General features: G+C 40.5%; 1 protein-coding gene across 4 annotated transcripts in view; it reads right to left on the reverse strand.

The window, feature by feature from the left end:
• Nucleotides 1-3,414: 3,414 nt before the first annotated feature.
• Nucleotides 3,415-19,427, reverse strand: part of PRKG1 (protein kinase cGMP-dependent 1) — a 1,263,577-nt gene continuing 1,247,564 nt past the window's right edge. For all 4 annotated transcript variants that reach the window (XM_049646038.1, XM_049646037.1, XM_049646039.1 and 1 more), the window contains 6 exons: nt 18,620-18,761; nt 17,258-17,421; nt 10,950-11,072; nt 10,805-10,867; nt 9,432-9,498; nt 3,415-7,821 (listed from right to left, as the gene is read on the reverse strand). In XM_049646038.1, coding sequence (XP_049501995.1) covers nt 7,723-7,821; nt 9,432-9,498; nt 10,805-10,867; nt 10,950-11,072; nt 17,258-17,421; nt 18,620-18,761 — 658 coding nt within the window. In that variant the 3' untranslated portion in view covers nt 3,415-7,722. The remainder of the gene's footprint in view (nt 7,822-9,431; nt 9,499-10,804; nt 10,868-10,949; nt 11,073-17,257; nt 17,422-18,619; nt 18,762-19,427) is intronic.

A 19,427-nucleotide genomic window follows, 5' to 3' on the forward strand; every position in this document is an offset into this window, starting at 1 on the left:
TATTCAAAATTTCCTTATATCCAATTATGACCATTTCTTTTCTACTTAAAGAAGTCCCTTTAACATTTCTTATAATGCTTTTTAGTGGTGATAAACTCCTTTATGTGTGTTTATCTAGGAAACTCTTCACCTCTTCTTCAAATCTGAATGATAACCTTGGTGGGTATTCTCATTTGTAAGTTTTTATGTTTTCAGCATTTTGAATATATCACCCACTCCCTTCTGGCCTGCAGGGTTTTTACTGAAAAATTAGTTCATAGTCTTAGAGGTTTTCACTTGTAGGTAACTTTTTATTTCCGTCTTGCTGCTTTTAAAATTCCCTCTTTATCTTTAGCCACTGACGTTTTAATTATTATATGTTGTGATGTGGACCTCCTTGGTTTACCGTGTTTGGAACTCTTGGTGATTCTTGGACTGGATGTTCATCTCCTTCCCTAGATGAAGGACATTTTCCCCCTATGAAGTTTTCTACCCCTTTCTCTCTCTCTTGCTGCTTCTTCTGAGATCCCTAGAATGTGAATGTTTGTTCACTTGCTATTGTCCAAGAGGCCCTTTAACCTATCCTCATTTTTAAAATTCTTACCGCTTTTTGCTGTTTCGCTTGGGTGGTTTTTCTCGTCCTTTCTTAGATTGTTGATACAGTCTGCTGCAACTGCTAATGTGTTGATTCCCTCTAGTGTGTGTTTTAACATTTATGTTGCTTACTGTATTCTTCAACTCTGATTGGATATTTTTTATATTTTCTATCAATTTATTGAAGGCCTCACTGAGTTCTTCCACTCTTCTCTCCAGTCCAGTGAGTATCTTTATGATCATTACTTTATTTTTTTTATTTTTTATTTTTTTTTAAATTTTTTTTAACGTTTATTTATTTTTGAGACAGAGAGAGACAGAGCATGAACGGGGGAGGGGCAGAGAGAGAGGGAGACACAGAATCGGAAGCAGGCTCCAGGCTCTGAGCCGTCAGCCCAGAGCCCGACGCGGGGCTCGAACTCACGGACTGTGAGATCATGGCCTGAGCTGAAGTCGGAGGCTTAACTGACTGAGCCACTCAGGTGCCCCTATTTATTTTTTTTTAAATCAGGCCTATTGCTTATCTCTGTTTCACTCATTTCTTTTTCTGAGCTTTGTTCTTGTTCTTTCTTTTGGAGCATGTTCCTCTGCGTCCCCATCTTGCTTGACTTCCTGTGTGTGTTCCTATGGATTAGGCAGAACAGGTACTTTTTAGCCTGAGGGTATGGTCTTGTGTATGGCTGTCCCCTAGACAGACTGTGTGTGCTTGGTGACTTTTTCTGGCTGGCTGGAGCTGGGGCTGGCGTGGGCTGGAGATCGTGAGGCTTTCCATGTGTTGGGAACCCTGTCAGAGTAGCTAAAGCTGATGAGGACGCAGGCTCTGTTCAGTGCACTGAGGGCACACTGCCAGGACAGCTGAAGCTGACACGGGCACAAGCCAAGGTGTCTTGGGGTGCTCTGTGTGTGGGGTGGCGGGTCTGAGGTGGCAGTGGGAGGCCTCTGAATTGCTCTGCACGGAAAGTACCCCGGCAGGACACCAGAAACGAAAGTAGGGGCAAGCCGTAGGCACCTGGGGCTCTACACACAGAGGTTCATCTTGGCAGGATAGCTGAAGCTGAAGTGGATGTAAACTGGGGTGTTCTAGAAGTCTCCATGTACAGGGTGCCCCAAAGATGCTGCTAGAGCTGAGGCAGGGCACAGGCTGGTTGGTCATTGGGTGCTCCATGCAGGGGGTGCCCTGGCAGGACAGCTAACTTTAAAATGGGCATGGGCTGGTGTGGTCACCGAGCTCTCTGAGCAAAATATGCCCTGGCGAGACAGCTGACGCTGAGCTGGGTAGAGGCCGGTTGTCCCACGGTGTCCAGTGCAGGGAGAGCCCTGGCCAGGCTACTGGAACCAAGACCTGTGCGGGCAGGAGCGTCCTGGGGTGCTCTGTGCGGGGGTCCCCTGGCCAGGTGGCTGGAAACATGTCCATAACTCCTTATGGACTTTTTCTTTGGTCTTTTACGTTATCATTCCTGAAATGCTTTTCCACGAATCCTCTTTTCCTCTTTCTCTTCCTCAGATATTTTCACCAAAATGTGCTAAGGTGCTTTTTAAAAATATAGATTCTGGGGCTATGTCAAAATAACCGCGGGTGGTGCTGGCAATATTTTCACTGTATTTCCCAGATACGTATCACGACATCGATGTTAAAAGAACACTGGCTTGGAACATGTGTCTTGAGCCTATTAATTTCTATGAAATCTGTGCCAACCCTTAGGATTCTTAGTGAGACCTTGCTTTCTCTTTTTTCTTTTAATTTGGTGTTATTATTATTAGTATTGCATGAGCCTTAATTCGTCTGGCTTCGCTAATGAGCATGTGGATGGTTTGTTTTTTGCCCCATAGACTCACCCTGGTCAAAAAACATAGGTGGAATAGGTAAACATTACTGTTTTTTTTTTTCTTTCAGTTTCTGGGGCTTCTGAGTTGGAAAGGAGAAGTATGGAACAAAGAGAAAAACTCTATGGATCTCAGAAAAAAAAAAAGGTTGCTCTGTGTTATGTGCCTTACACATTTAGGGCTGTAACTGAGACTCGACATTCTGCTTGCACATCTACCCTTAATCAAGCTGCGTGATCAACAATACATTCGAGCCAAATGGATCATCGATTCCTGCTGTCATAGGTAATTGTGTGATTTACTTCAATTGCAGTTAACTTGTGCAAGACGTGACAGTGGTGTGAATGCAACATGCTCACATGCTTCAGCTCATCATCACGAGTATTGATCTGCATGCCTCTCCAAAAACTGTAATTAACACCAAAGGAAAACAAAACAAAACAAAACAAAACTTCCCAGGATCAAAGACGACCGTTCTTAGATCAAGGGTATGAAAATCACAGAATATAAGGGAAGGATACTGAAGACCGTGGTTGAGTTCTATTTGCAGAAGAAATGACATGACTGGATGGGCTGCAAAGATTCACGAAGCTGCCTTTCCTAGAAGTCTTAGCACACGGCCTTGTACAAGACTTAACCTTTCTGATGTTTTGCCGAGTTCACGGTTTGACCAAGGGTAGCCCGAACAAGGAGAGTGTGGTGGGGGTGGGGGGGAGGGGTAGGGGCACACAGAACAGCACTGAGGTTGGGGCTTGTGTGCGTATCTGCATTTGCCTTTCTGTTCACACTGGATGGCCTGACTTACCTGACTTATCCCCACTGAACTCTTTAAACTGCTCTGCTAGCTTAGCTTTCCATCAGATCATAATACATGCCGGTGTGAAGGACACCTGGGTCCTAAGTAACATTTCTCTTGTTTTAGTGACGTTCTAAAATAGCGCTGCGGCGTATTTCCATTGCAGGAGGATTCGTCAACCGTGTTCTCGAAATCTTGTCTGGAATGAAACATCAGCGAAGTTCAAAAGTAATTATTTTTTTTTATTTCAACTCTATAAAGTATACAACAGGCACTCAGCAACTACAGCTGCAGGAAAAATACAGAGCAAATCAAAGCAGGTGAATTTTATGAAAAAGTTTTTAATCTACACCAAAAGAGTGCAAGTGGTCACTGACCATTTGATGACAGTGGTTGCATTCTGACTAACAAAGGACTCTTTCATGTGGAACAAATTGTAAGAGGACAATCAAATAACCACAGCTGTGAGAATACAAAAGAACCGACCAATTGTAAAAACATCGTACGATGAAATAAAGTGGACAGATGATGCCTAAAGAAATGTCCCTTTCCTCGGAAAGCCCAAACCTCTGAGTCATTGTCAGGGTCCCAGAGTTCTGTAAATTCAGGGGCAGATAAGGAGGAGGGCTAACAACACGCTTCCAATGTTTATCTTCCCAGGTCTGTTGCAAACTTGCCTCCTACGTGATTTGCATATACAAGAACTCAGAAAGCATCCTGTTTTGTTGAGGAGTGCGCTAAGGTACGTTTTCCTCATTGGTTTCATAACGACGTGTCACTTGCTGAATCTTCTTTTGAGTTGGGTCGTTACGAATGGAGTCTATAAAATGAGGCATTAGAACTTGACTGCACTAATTGTTTTTTTTTTTAACTGGATCTGCACAGCTTAGCAAAACAGGAATACCTGTGTACAGACTGATAGTATGTCATAGATTAATTTGACCTGCACATACATTTATACATTTCACAGAAATGACGCTGTATCTCAGTAACAGATACACAGCTCTGGTACATGTAACAGAAATTAGAGAACAACTTCATCATTTCTGTAATTCAATATTATATAATAAAGGCTTAGAAATTGTTAGCAGAAAGAACTGTAAAACGCAGCAAGCTAAGAAAGGACAACATTTTGAGGTGGATTTGTCTCTCTCATGCAGCATAACACCAAATTTGTTTTTTAATAGGATGCCAGGAATTTAAGGCACTTGCAACAATGCCAGATAGCCAGGTCATGTCCTAAACTATGGAACAGATGAAACCGTACAGTGGACGTAATTTTCAATAATACTGACAATTATGACATTAATTCAAGTCTACTTGGACCTAAAAACATTATTCAGTACAAAGAAGATGAAATAATAATGCTGTGAAACACTAAAAAAAGGTATATGTACCACAAAATATCACACAAAAATATCTATTTACATAAATATTTGTCTGTGGTCCTATTGTGAAAGAAAACATCGTTATGGATAATGCACAGATCACCTCTACTGTATGAATCCGTTCTAACTTCCTTATTTTCAGTGTGGTGGCTGACTTCTCTAAGCTCGCCATTAGCTCAGTCCTTTAGAAATGAAACCGGAAAAATTCAATAGTTGAATTCATGTGTTACACATGTGTGATTCACATGCAAATCCCGTAATTTTAAGAAACGTGACTTGTAAAGAATATCATCAAAATAAATTTGTTTTCAATGCCACATGGATCTGATTCATATGTGAGTAACAAAGAAGGTACAAACATGAAAATCATTGATAGGAAATTTCCAGAAATCATTTTCGCTAACGTATTCAGTGTATCTCAGATATCGGGATGTCCCTTTCCTTTGGCAGTTTTCAGTTTTCCTGTGCGTCAGGATGCACAGAAAGCCCTTATTTCCCAGACTCAAAGTATTAACAAGAAAGTCAGTTAACAGATCACACGAGTTGGCACTATTCTAACTTAGCCAGATGTTCTCCAGCGTAAGAACATGGAGGGGTATGAAAAATTCGGAAATGAAGTGAGATGCCCTTTACGGAGCTGACCGTGAATGTTAGCCCTAGTGTCTTAGGACAGGATTTAAATCCTTACATTTCAATGCCTAAGATTAGATGACTGTTAGCAATTTTTGGAAGATGGTCACCTTTATTTGCTAGTGATTGCTTTAGACATCCTAATGCAGCGCCACAGGTGAAATGAACGAAGACAGAGCGACAGGTGGGAGAGACGGCCGACAGTTCCATTGAGCTGAATGTTCTCTTCATTCCTCAGAGAACCCGTACGTTGTTGTCTTAGACTTGAACCATAGTTTCAACATCCACGGTAAGGGCTAACCTCTGGGGTTACTGGGGCATTTGAAAAACTGCTGGAACAGATTGTCTTAAATAATGACGAGATAAACTTAGTATCTAGCAAATCGTTAGCATGCCTAAAGCACTCTTTTAACAAAACTCACTGAACATTGACCATGATATTGAAATTATGTACTTTTACGAGCCCAGTTAAAAGCAATATAAAATTCTGAAGTAGCACTCACAGCTGGATTTTAGCTTGGTACATTTTATATTCTGAAATCTGTAGAAGAAAGTGGATATCTTGGGGAATAAATTGATCTTAAGCAATTGTTTGCAAAGGCCAGAAAAACACAAGAGTAACCGTAACATCTTGGGGGGGGTCAAAGTTTTAATTTGAAAGTTTAACGTTACTCTGATTATGTTTAATATGCCCTTGTAATTTTTATTCCCCAAATGTTTTTTTAGATCATTACGTGTTGATATCCTATTCTAAAGTAGTCTTAGTATGAAAAAAATCAATGACCGACGTGGACATGTTTTTTGCAGAACCGTCTACGTTTGATTGACTTAAAAAAAAAGAAAATTCTCTCCTGGAACAAGGCAACCTTCAATTTGATGTACCAATTTCACACACAGCTCTAAATCAGGATGACAGCTTGTAAGATTATGCGTTTGTCTACGCAGGTTTAACGCTACTTGTCCAGGAAAAGCTTCCAAATGTCTCTGCTACTTAGAACAGCTCATAGTAGTCAACTCGCCTGCCAACAGAGGATTCACTTTAAACTGCTGATTCTTCTCCCCTCATGTAAAAGCAAATCAGTCTGGTATTTTCAGATACGTTTCAGGATTGCAATACTTCCGTCCTACTTAATGAAAACTTCTGCTTAAGAAATCAGGGTCCTGTGTTCTCCTCTACTCTCACGCATGCATGAACTCACATCGGCTCATTCACAAAAAGGGAATCAACACCTGGCCAGGTCCTGTCCTGTTCCCTGACCTCGCATAAGGAAGGTCCCTCATCTGGTAACTCTTGATGATTTTGTGCTTTCTTCTTCTTCTTTTTGGTTCAGGCCTAAGACAAGAAGCCAGTTGAATGGGTTTTAATCACCTTTCCCCTCAACCCCAGACTATGTTGTGTAAGTGAAATCTGACGGGAGTTTCATTGGTAAATGTAGTGAAAATGCTTGAGTCTCTGGCTACACAGGTGATGATTAGAATTTGTGTTGTCTGCTCAGACACGGACATTTACAGATGAAAGATATACATAGCACCTATATAGTTTACTTTTATTTTTGGATGGATCTTCATCCCTCTCCACCCCACCCCCCCCACCCCAAGGGTTGATTTTTATAAAAGGGACTATTTTAAGCCTCAGTCTGAGAGTATGTTAGGTAATAAAGAAAAATCAATTGGCTGGTAGTCACTGATTTCCAGGACCATCTTGAAGCACGATATTTTAAACGATATGAAATGGTTTGTGAATTGCTTTTTTTTTTTTTCCACTCTGTCATGCCAATTTATCAAGAAAAGAAACAAACAAATGTCATGCAGGGTTTTTTTTTTTTTTTTCAATCCTCCGTGAAAACGCATATATACCCGCCGGGAGGCTTCATAGCAGTTGTGCTTTGATTGTATCAATTTTTAAAATCTGTCAGAAAGGAAAGGTAACATTCAGCCTCGTCATCAGCACTGTTGGGAAACAAAATCAGGAAACTTCTAGCACTGGTTTGACATGAATGCCGTGACCCATAGACGCGTGGCCCTCTTCCGTATGGTATAGACACCGGCTTGCGCTCATAGATCCCATGGCCTCCCTTGAAGGAAAGGAAGAGCCCCGTTTTGGTACCACGGCAACCGATCGGACCCCATACATTATTTTTTGATCTTGGCCATTCTAGCCAGGTACGGACTCTTTTTCTAGGTTGAAGTATTTCTTACAGTCTTTCAAATTACAGTCAGAGCAAAGCAAGATCATTGCAACGACAGGAAACCTCTCTTTACTGGCGAAGGGCTTTGCTTCAGGACCACCATGTCAACTGCTATTGTTAGGATCAAACAGAAAACATGTAAAGAGCACTACTGTCGTCTAAGCAAGAAGTCCTAATGCCACTGTAGTTACTGGAGCAGCATCGATCAAAGGCATCATGGTGACCCCGAGCACTGATCTTCTCTCTGTCCCTCAGGTTTGCTGTCAGCCGTGTCTCAGAGAAAGCTGACTTGAGCAAGGCAGAAGCAGGTAAGAGAAATACATTAGAAGTCTATGTCCCAGCCCGAGTTGTCATCAGGTGGTGGTTCATCACTGTCCTCAGGGAAACTGTCAAAATTGCTTGTGTCTGTGGGTGATGCAACCTACAAATGAGAGAGGGGGTGACCGAGAAGGGATTTCTTGATTTTTGGTTGTTTTTTTTTTTTTTTTTAGTAAAATCCCAAACTAGATTTTTAAAAAGCATTCTTTATTCATTCCCCGATCAGTGACTGTTGTTTGAATGGCTACCAGGTGGCAGGCTTTGTGCTTTTTACTGGGGCTAAGGGCAGTGAATAAAAAAAGACATTGCTCTTGCCCTACCCTGGCAGGGAGTACCTTGTAGGACTAAAAACAAATAATCACAAAAATTTGTAGATGACTATAAGGTTTGCTTAGTGTTAGGAAGAAAAAAGAGTTGAGAGTACGAGTGATGATGGAAAGCTTCTTTGAAAAAATATTTCTTTTTTTTTTTTTTTAACGTTTATTTATTTTTGAGACAGAGAGAGACAGAGCATGAACGGGGGAGGGGCAGAGAGAGAGGGAGACACAGAATCGGAAGCAGGCTCCAGGCTCTGAGCCATCATACCAGAGCCCGACGGGGGGCTCGAACTCACAGACCGCGAGATCGTGACCTGAGCTGAAGTCGGATGCTTAACCGACTGAGCCACCCAGGCGCCCCGAAAAAATATTATTTCAAAACTAAGAATTGGTGAGTTCAAAAAAGAGGATGTAGCACGTGCAAAGGTCCCGAGGTGAGAGAGAGTGCTTCATGCTGTGAAGTGTTCCAAAGGGGCCAATGTGGCTGCTGTGTAAGAGAGGATAGGACTGGACTGAGAAATAGGAGAAGCAGGCAGAAATCAGGCTGGGTAGAGCCCTGTAGACCATCTTAAGTCTTGTGTGTGTTTAGAATAAAAGCCATTTCTGACCTCGGTCAGAACTCTTGCAAATTTCTTGGGCAAAGTCCAAACTGTAGAGCATCAGTAAAAGCAGTAAAAAATCCATCCTTTAGTTTCCCTCATATTCTATAATATTTAGAACCTCTTATACACTAATATATATATGGGTATATCCATAAAAGGAAACCGCTGGTAGATGTAGGCAAGTATAATTCAGGCTTACTCTCTACTCTTGTTCTAAAAACAAAACTTGAAGAACACAATTAGAATCTGCTATGTGAGCCACGGTAACGGGGTTTTTGTTTGTGAATAGGCATAAGCACTGACACAGAAATAAATCTCAGAAGTAGGGAAAATGCTTCTGAATAAAGAGCAGGCTTGAGTTAGTCCCAGGGGAAGGAAGCATATACCTGAAAGGCTCAGGACCACAAAGCAGTCTGTGCCTTTTCGTAAAGATGCAGCATTAAGCAGAAATACGTAAAAATGCAATCAACTGAAATCTATTTCAAGTTAATACAGTCCAAACCCTGAGTCACCCTCACTGGGCTGCTATTTCACAAAAAAACCCGATATGTTCAGAAAAGACAGTTAAGGAACGAGAATCCTTTTCTTTTAGAGCCCGATAAAAGGATAAATAAATTGGAACGAATAGTTGAAACAGGTAATGATAGAATACACATACAATAACCATCTCCTAACTGGCCTCTTTTTAAGGTTGCGGTTTAGATACTATTCTAATGTGGTGCTTCTATAATTTATTTAATCTGATCACAGGATAAAACCTTGTCACACAAGTATTTGCTGGGAAGTCTACTTACACTTGGTATTATAGGAGGTGTCAAGGTGCCTTTTCTTAAACCTTCCCAGTTAAAGCCCTCAAACCATCTAGGAAAGGGAGGAGAAAAAGGAGCTGGTTAAAGGCATTTTACTTTAGGTGAAACCCTGTTGCAACATATTTGATGTGGAAATATCCATACCGGATGGAAAGCAGAAAGGCGAACATTTTCAACGTGACATAAATGTATTCGGTGTCATTGAAAACTTTTACAGTTGTTTTACACAATGCATATTTTAAAAATCTAATTGTTGAAATATTGAACATCGGTTACAAATAACTCCTTTGTCCCCCTGGCAATTTCGTCACAATGTCTGTATGACCTTGTTCCTGTACTATCATTATAACTTAATAAGTGTCATGATATACTTAGCCCATGATCTACTTGGACATCTTATTTTAAGGCAATGGAATCAGGGCATGAAAGTCAGGACAGAAAATTATTTTTCCAGCTTTGCACTGATTCCTTGGGCAGCCTAATTAACCTTTTCACATCACTATTAGTCAGGTCTAACTCTGACTTGGTACTGTTTTTGTGTTCGTAGAAGAAAGCATTGAATATGCAATACTAGGGTCATAATAATTTCTAGTAAAATGTCATTTTTAGTTAAGTGTTAAAAAAATGAAGGTATTTGTGTTCAGATTTTCTGTGAAAATGAGGAGCAGATAACACTAAGTTTTTTGTTTCTGTTTTGTTTTTAAAAGTTTCCAGCAGTAACAAATGCTTACACCAAATTCTTAGCAGGTGTTTTAGGTATTTATAGATACTTTGGTAAATAAGTTCTTTTTGCACAGATGTGCATTTCCTGTGGGTGTTACACAGACAGACTAATAAAAAACAACAATTGGGTCTTAGATTAGCACTCAGATATCCAATTAACTAGGTAAGGTTTGATATTTAAGATGCTTCCATCACTTAAAAACAACGCTGTACTCAGTACTTTGTTTTATCATCTAATGGGGAAGCGGGTGGAAAAATATATTCCAGTTTTAGTCTAGGAAATGAGGCATGATATGGTGGAGGACTTGTGTTTTTGATATTCTGGTAGAGAATAGAATTCTAGAATCCACCTAGAATTCAATCGATCAATCTAGTTCACATTTCCTCTTGGTGCCAGAGGGGAGCAACGCTCGTTAGCATGAGCTGGGAGAAACCGAATTCAGTGAATCGGTCACTCAGTATGGCACAGGGTCGCGTGCGGCTGTGCTGTCCCCAAAGGCTAACTGGTCTGAACATCCCCTCCAGTGTTCCCATGGGCTAACTGTGTCAGTCACACAGCCAGTAGCTTAAAAAGAACAGCCCGGGGAGGGGCTTTCTGGACCCTCCCACAGAAAGGTCAGGGGAAGAACACTTACTTGTGCTTTTGAATGTCTTTGACGCCATTTTTCAAATTCCCTAGTCTTTCTGATGGGTTATCCCTGGAAAGAAAACAACAACTGTAAGGGATCCAATCGTGTTCCCATCATGATCCTTTCAAAGGTCACGTGGCCAAACGCTTACCTGCATAGTTTTTTAATTAAGTTAGCAGCATTTTTGACAATCTTCTTTGGAAATTCTATCATGTCAATCCCCCTCAGTATGATGTTATAGGTTTTCATAGGGTCTGGGCCTGAGAATGGCGGGCTGCAAAGGTGAGAGGTGAAAAGACAATCACTTGTATTTTCTAAATAAGAAATCCTAAACTGTTATAACTCCACCAGTCTTATTTGGGGACATAGATTAGTCGTGGTAACACAGAACGAAGCTGGATTAATAGCAAAACCATGTGGAAACCTTTGTGAGTAAATCATGTAGCAAAACCATATACGGGGGTGCCTGGATGGCTCAGTGGGTTAAGTGTCCCGCTTTGGCTCAGGCCATGATCTTGCGGCTTTCACCCCCCCGCGTTGGGCTCTGTGCTGACAGCTCGGAGCCTGGAGCCTGCTTCAGATTCTGTGTCTCCCTGTCTGCCCCTCCTCCACTCGCTCGTGCACTCTCTTCCTCAAAAATAAATAAACATTAAAAATACAAACAGCCACCCCCAGCCAAACCATATATGGGTCAAGTTTATCTGCCATTCCTCTCATGTCTTGTTAGTCTTGCTGTCCTTGGCCATTCAAGATGTGGCTTCCACTTTCTAGCCCTTTTCCTGCACCTGTCAGGAAATTATACTCACTGATTATACTCAACACGAAGTCCAAAATCACTAGACGGCTACAAGGATGCCAGTAATAGGACTCCAGCTCCTGCTAACACCCCCCTCACTCGCTGGGATCAGGACGCCATGTCTGCTCTCTGAAATACCAAGCATCTTCGCACCTCAGAATGTGGTTTGTTTCGCCTGGAAGGTTCTTCCCATATTTACCTGGCCAAAGGGTTATGCCGCTTTCCCAAAAAAGGTCTACTCCGATCAACCTACGGGATGGAACTGATCCCATCACCTCTGTCAACCAACATAATGCGACGATTTAGTCTACTACTTGAATTTAAACTTGATTGTATTTTTTTTAAAAGTAATCTCTACACCCACTGTGGGGCTCAAACTCACAACCCAGAAATCAAGAGTCGTATGCTCCACAGACTGAGCCAGCCAGGCACCCCTTGAGTTTAAACTTAAAAGAGTCACCTGCCATGATCTCTTCCACATCCTTTAGCTTTTTCACAACATCTAGCCGTCCATTTCCCCCTAGCATTACTTATTCTTCCTCTGTTGGAGAGTAATTGACCACATAAGCAAATGTTTACTTCTGGGCTCTCTGTTCAGCTCCCATGGTCTGTCTGTCTACTTTTGTGCTTCGTTCTTCTTTCTTAGCATTGCTTCTGCTGTTCAGGGTCTTTGGTGGTTTCATACGGATTTTAGTATTATTTGTCCTAGTTCTGTGAATAATGCTATTGGAATTTTGATAGGGATCGCACTGAATCTGTAGAGTGATTTGGGTAGTATGGACATTTTAACAATACGAATTCTTACAATCCAGGAGCACAGACCATGTTTCCATTTGCTCCCAATTTCTTTCATCAAAATTTAATAGTTTTTGGAGAACAGGTCTTTCACCTCCTTGGTTAAATTTATCTTCAGTAACTTTATTTTATTTTTTGGTGCAATGTAAATAGAATTGCTTTCTTAAGTTCTCCTTCTGCTTTGTTATTAGTGAATAGAAAGACAACAGATTGCTGTGTATTAATTTTTTGTCTTCCAACGTTACTGAAGTCACTTATTATTTCTAACGGTTTTTTGATGGCATATTTAGGGTTTTCTACGTGTAGTACTGTGCCATCTGCAAACAGTGACAGTTTAAATTCTTACCACGTTGGATGCCTTTTATTTCCTTTTCCTGTCTGACTGCTTCAGCTATGACTTCCAGTACTATGTTGAATAACAGTGGTGATAGTGGAAATTCTTGTATTGTTTCTGGATCTCTCAGTTTCTCACCATTGAGTATGATGTTAGTTGGGGTTTTTTCATATACGGACTCTAATATGTTAAGGTATGTTCTTTCTAAACCCGCTTTGTTGAGGGTATTATATACAGATGCTGAATTCTGTCAAAACCTTTTTATGCATCTGTTAAGATGATCATATGGGCTTTACCCTTTTTCTTGTCAATGTGGTCTATGATGTTGATTGATTTGAGAATACTGAACCACCCTGGTATCCCCAGAATAAATCCCACCTAATCGTGGTGAGTGATCCTTTTAACGTATTATTGAATGTGGTTTGCTAATATTTTGTGGAGAATTTTTAAATCCAGGTTCTTCAAGTATATTGACCTGCAGTTCTCTTTTTTGGTAGTGTCTTTGGTTTTGGTACCAGTGTAATACTGGTCTTATAAAATGAAGGTTTCTTTTTATTAGTAATAGTTTGGGGAGACTAGCTATCAGTTCTTCCTTAAATGTTGGGTAGGATTCACCTATGAAGCCCTCTTTTCCTCAGCTTTTGTTTATTGGGGTTTTCTTGATTACTAGTTATAGGTTTGTTTTTAAAACAATTTTGTTACTAGTAATAGGTTTGTTCAGATTTGCTATTTCTTCCTGATTTTGTTTTCAACGATTGTGTATTTCTAGAAATTTATCCATTTCTTTTAGATTGTCCACTTTGGTGGCACATAATTTTTATAGTATTCCTTCTCTAATAACCTTTGCATTTTGGTACTGTTGGTTGTTACTTTCCTTTCACTTCTGATATTAATTATTTGGATTCTCTCTTTTTTTCCTTCATGAGTCTTGCTATATAGGCTTCTCAATACTGTTTCTCTTTTAAGAAAACAATACTCACCTTCATTGATCCTTTGTATTCTTTTTTTTTTTTTTTTGGTCTCTTGTTTATTTCCTCTGTGATTTTTTATTATTTCCTCTCTTCTAATTTTGTCTTTGTCTGTTATTTTTGTAACTTCTTTACTGTTTGAGAGAAGGCTCTGCTACTACAAATTTCCTTCTTAGAACTGCTTTTGCTGCTTCCCAAAGATCATTGTCTCCATGTTTGTTGTTGCTGCTGGTATCTGTATGTTTTTAAATATTCCCTCTTTGATTTGTTCATTGAGAAATTGGTCGTTTGGGAGCACGTTGTTTAGCCTCTTTATGTTTTGGGTTTTTTTCTTTTTTGTAACTGATTTGTAGTTTCATACCATTGTGGTTGGAAAACATGCTTGATATGGTTTCAATCTTAAATGTATTGAGACTTGTAGCCTAAATTGTGCTCTATCCTGGGGACTGTTTCACGTGCTTCTTTTCATTCTGAAAAGAATGTGTATTCTGCTACTGTTGGATGGAATGGGCCATATCTGTCTGTTATGCCCATCTAGTCTAATGTGTCTTTCAAAGACACTGTTTCCTTACTGACTTTCTGCCTGGATGACAGGTCCATTGACACAAGTGGGGTGTTAATGTCCCCTGCTATGTTGTCTTACTGTCAATTTTCCCTTTATGTTCATACTTGCTTAATGTACTTAGGTGCTCCCATGTTGGTGGATCGGTATTTACAACTGTTAAATCCTCTTGTTGAACACATCCCTTTATCTCTATGTAACACTCTTCTTTGTCTTTGTTACAGTCTTTTTTGGTCTATTTTGTCAGACATAAGTATTCTTACTGAAGCTTGTTTTGTCTTGTTTGTTTTTTTGGCTTCCTTTTGCATGCGATATCTTCCCCCCCCCCCCCCCCCCACTTTCAGTCTGCATGTGTCTTTAAAGTTTGCCTCTTGTAAGCAGCATACGGTTTTGTCTTTATTTTATGTGTATCTTTTATACATTTTAGTTTGTGGTTACCATGAGGTTCATATATAACAACATCCTAAGTATATAGTAGTCTATATTAAGTTGATGGTTACTTAAGTTAAACACATTCTGAAAGAACTTGATTTTTACCCTCCCCCACCACTTTGTGTATATACTGTCATATTTTACAGCTTTTTATTTTATGAGTTGCCTTAATATTAATAATAATATATAAAATATATATTATCTATAAAATAAAATTTAAAAATATATTTATATAATTATATATTATAATTATATAAATTAATATACATTTATATATATTTTATATTTATATTTATATAATATAAAATTATAATAATAAATATTAATGCCTTAATATTAATAAAAATCAAGTAGTTGATTTTACTACTTTGTCTTTTAACCTTCATACTAGCCTTATAAGTCATTGCTCTAGTCCCTTTACTGTATGTTTACTTTTATTAATGAAGTTTTTTTTCACTATTTTCTTCTGGTTATTAAAGAATTCCCCTTAACCATTTTTTTTTTTTAATTTTCTGGTAAACTCTTTATTGCTCCTTCAAATCTGAACGATAAACTTGCTTGGTGGTGTATAATCTTTGACATTTATAAATATGTGCCATGGGTTCATCTTGTTTGGAATTCTTAGGGTTTCCTGAAACTGGATGTCTACTTCCTTTCCTAGGGTAGGGAAGTTTTGAGTTATTATTTCTTCAAACATGTTGTCTGCTCTTTTCTGTCTCTGGGACCCAGATAATGGGAATTATTGTTTGATGTTGTCCAAGAGATTCCTTAGCTTCAATTTTTTTTAATTCCCGGTTTTTTTTTTTTTTTTTTTTTTTTTGCTGTTCAGCTGGGGTGCTTTCCATTTGCCCTGTCTTCTAGATCACTGAGCCATTCTTCTCTCTTCTAATCCACTATTTACTCCCTTTAGTGTATTTTACATTTCAGTTACTGTATTCTTCAACTCTGGTTCTTTTCTTGGTGTTTTCTATTGGTTAAAGTTCTCACAGAGTTCACCCATGCTTATCTCCATTTACCTTTTTTGAAGTTTTGTGTTCTTTCATATGGACCATATTCCCCTCTCTCCTCATTTCGATCGACTTTGTTTCGACGAATTACAGAACAGCTGCTTCTCCTAAACTCGAGGGAATGACCTTCCATATAGTCATCCCTGTGTAGACCGTGTTTGCCTGCTGACTTTGGCTGGCTCTACAGAGCTGTAGCTGTCATGGGCTCTGGATCCTGGGCCTCCCTGTTGGGGCGGTTCTGGGGCTGTCTGTGCTAAGGCCCCAATGGCAGGACAGCTGAAGTGGGTAGAAGCCAGGGGTCATGGGACCCTCCACGCAGAGGGCCCCCTGGCAGGACAGTTAGAGTCGAGGTGGGCATGGGCCAGGGGTCCCAGGGCACTTGACACTGGGTTGTCTTGGCAAGTCATAGAGAGCCAAAGTAGGGCACGTCTAGAGTATTCTGTGCCTGTCTTACCTTGGTGAGATGGCTAGAGTCATAATGAGCACTGACCAAGGGTGTCCACACTGCTGGGACATCTGGGGTCAGGGGGCTGGGGCTCCCTGTGGTGGAAAGTCAGCTATGGTGCCTGGGCTCTGCTGTCCTCTGCACTACCAAGGTGGAGAGGAAACATAAGTAGAGGTACCTGCCAGCTCCTGAGGACTACAGGGAGTCACCACCACTTGGCAGGGCTCTAGGGCTGGTTCTGTTATTTGAAGTTGCCCTTTTAAGCCATGACTTAAGGTTCTGTGCCCGGGGCAGATGCACCCGCTCACCGTTTCTCTGTACGTTCCTCCCCACTCCAGCTCGTGGTGTTAGGGGTGGGGGTCCCCTCTGTTCCTGTTTCCCCAACTCTCTCTGTATCCCTTGTCATCTATGTGGCCTCTCTCTCTCGTGCTAAAGCCAGTCAGGCAGCCCTCAGGTTCCCAGTAAGTTTTTCTACACACAACTTCTCCATGTCTTTGCCCCCTATTGCCCTTCTAGTGAAGCCACGGGATGTCCTTTCCTTGCTCTGTATGTCTGAGACCTCTACCCAGCCTTCTTCTGAACTCTGGTTTACAATGACCCTACTACTCATTGTCCCCCATGCACGGCACGGTGGGGTGTTTGTTTCTCTTTTTGTTGGGGATCTTTTTTTCCTTGCTGATGGCTATAAAAGCATTACACAGAAGACCTGCAAACTATTCCCGTTTCATTTAGGTATAATACTCGTCAACATGTCCTCTTATCTCTATAAATAGTTGACCCTAGATATTTTTATACCACTATTACCTCCCTTGCTTCATTGCTGGCTAAGCAACTAGGCTCAAAGATCTCACAGAAAGACACTAGGTTTTTCCACATTCTCACATATGTACAAGGAATTCGTAATGATAAGGGCAAACGTTGACGTTGAGTTCCCTGCCCTCATCCAACCCATTTTAGAGTTTGTTTTACGAATCCCTGGGCACTTGCATAATTACTTGAAGTGCTGGACCAAGATATGGTGAAATGTGCTTTAAGATGGTCTAATCAGAGTGACAAAGGCAGGAGCGTGCAGCTGTTGGCCGATCTATTTTTATCAGCAATTCTCTGCCAATGTCCATACCTGCCAGTCAGAAGTTCATACATTAGGATTCCCAGTGACCAGTAGTCGGCTGAAATGTCATGGCCTTTGTTCAGGATGATCTCTGGAGCCACGTACTCTGGAGTCCCACAAAAAGTCCATGTTTTCTTTCCAAATCCTATTTTCTTTGCAAAGCCAAAATCAACCTTACAAAGAGAGAAAAACAAGTTATTTCAAGGCACTTACTTATTTTCAAGCTTAAAAGCAGTAAGGTACTTAGCTGAAGTGCACGGAATAATAACAAAAACAGATGCATATCACTACAGTTCTATATTCCCAAAGGAGTCATCGGTGTTTCAAACAAAGCCTCCCTGAGCAAAGTCAGTGTCAATAGGAAAAGTTAAAACCTGAGTATAGGCTGAAACTCACATCATTAAAAATACAGGTAAACCTTTCTTTCCAGAAACAGCTTCCTTTTTTTCCTCCTTTCCTGACCATGGAGGTCGGGCCATAACCCCTTTACTTAAAATTTTTAGAAGTCTAGGTGGACCTACTTGACACATTTTCCAGAATATGCATGATTTCTGCTGGATTTAGGAAGCCGACAATTCATTAGCAACGAGAAGCCACTGGACTGCTCAAGGAACCTAGTAACAAAATGCATCCCTTCCCCGAGTACACATAAACAGAGATACAATGCAAATGTGTCCTTCGTTTTTCTAGAAATGTTTCTGGACGGAGGAGCCTCGAATGCAGAAAACCTTTTTCTCTAAAACGATGAACAGCCATTGATTTGATTTCCGTGAAAACCATATGCTGAATAAAAAGTCCCAAAGTTTAAAAAATAGAGTCAGGCACTGACAGATTCAACGTCCACAAAAATTGTACGTTTTATAACAGAACTTCCCTCCTACAGTAAATCTTTAGAGCACTTGACAGATTTTATTATTGTGATCATTACTATCACTATAATTCAAATGGCCTAAATAACATTGCCTAGCAAGCCATTTTTTTCCTGTTAAGATTGTACTTAAATCTAAAACGTTAAAAGGATTCATGGTTTTCTATGATGTAAGTAGTCATTCCCTGTGAATGGCAGAAAGTGGACAAGAGAAAGGTCTACAAAGCTCTTCTAGAGGTCTATGAACACGTGTCCACAGGTCCGAGTCCATTTAAACACATCCTGCCAAGACAGTATTAATTAAGACCTAGCCAATTTAATTTCTTACAACTTTTGCATCATTTGAAAGAAGGGTTGAAGGCAGTAATGCAAAGATAGGCTCTTAAGAAAAGTTACAGCGTTTACAAAGGAAAAGGGAGGTTTTAATGTTAGGAAATGAACACAGCTTTATGAACAGATGTTTTAAACCCGCGGGGCAGAAACCGTGCGTAAAGGGCACTGACCAGTTTGGTGTAGCCTCGGTGATCCAGGATGAGATTTTCTGGCTTGAGGTCCCTGTAAATGATTCCTTTGGAATGCAGATAGGCGAAGGCTTCCACCACACACGCGGTGTAGAATCTGGTCGTAGAATCTTCAAACGAACCTCTGAGACACAGAAAATGAAAGTGTACAAGATGTTCATTTCTCTGATAGGGTTTTATTTATTTTGTCCTCATTTCATTATATTCCTGTGCCAAACTTTGACCCTGGAGGCCAATGTCCTCTAGCCAAATGCCATGTGATGGGTGCTGCCCTGGGTTTTCAAAAGCCCTTGAAGACCACATCCAGGAATGCTTTGCCCTGACAAATGAGATAGTTAACTCTACCCTCCCGTAAGCACCGAGGCGGAGCTCAGCTTCATACCTCCTTCTATAACCTTCCCAGCACCCCCCTATCCTCTAACGAGACACAGCAGTGGACAGGGAGGAGACGAATCCTATTTTAGAGCTGTCTATCAAGGGTTGGGTTTGGTAAAGCAGAAGTTTATCGGTTCAGTCATACTTATTTTTAGAGGGCTTGGTTTTGAATCTTCCTAAATAATACAGATACGGTTCATAAGAGCATGAATAAAAAGGTTAATGCTTCCAGAGAGCCATTTTGGAAATGAGCTGTGATGCTGTGTTGCAGTCATATATCACAAGCTAAATATTCTGCTTTCCAAAATTTTGCCAGCAAGAGAAATAACACCTATGTGTCACACTACTGCCTTCTTGCTAGAAAAGATGGGGCAAAGAGATAATTAGAAGGAAAAAGGCACTCAGAAGGGAATAT

Source organism: Panthera uncia, chromosome D2 (assembly GCF_023721935.1).
Source record: "Panthera uncia isolate 11264 chromosome D2, Puncia_PCG_1.0, whole genome shotgun sequence".
NCBI lineage: Eukaryota > Metazoa > Chordata > Mammalia > Carnivora > Felidae > Panthera > Panthera uncia.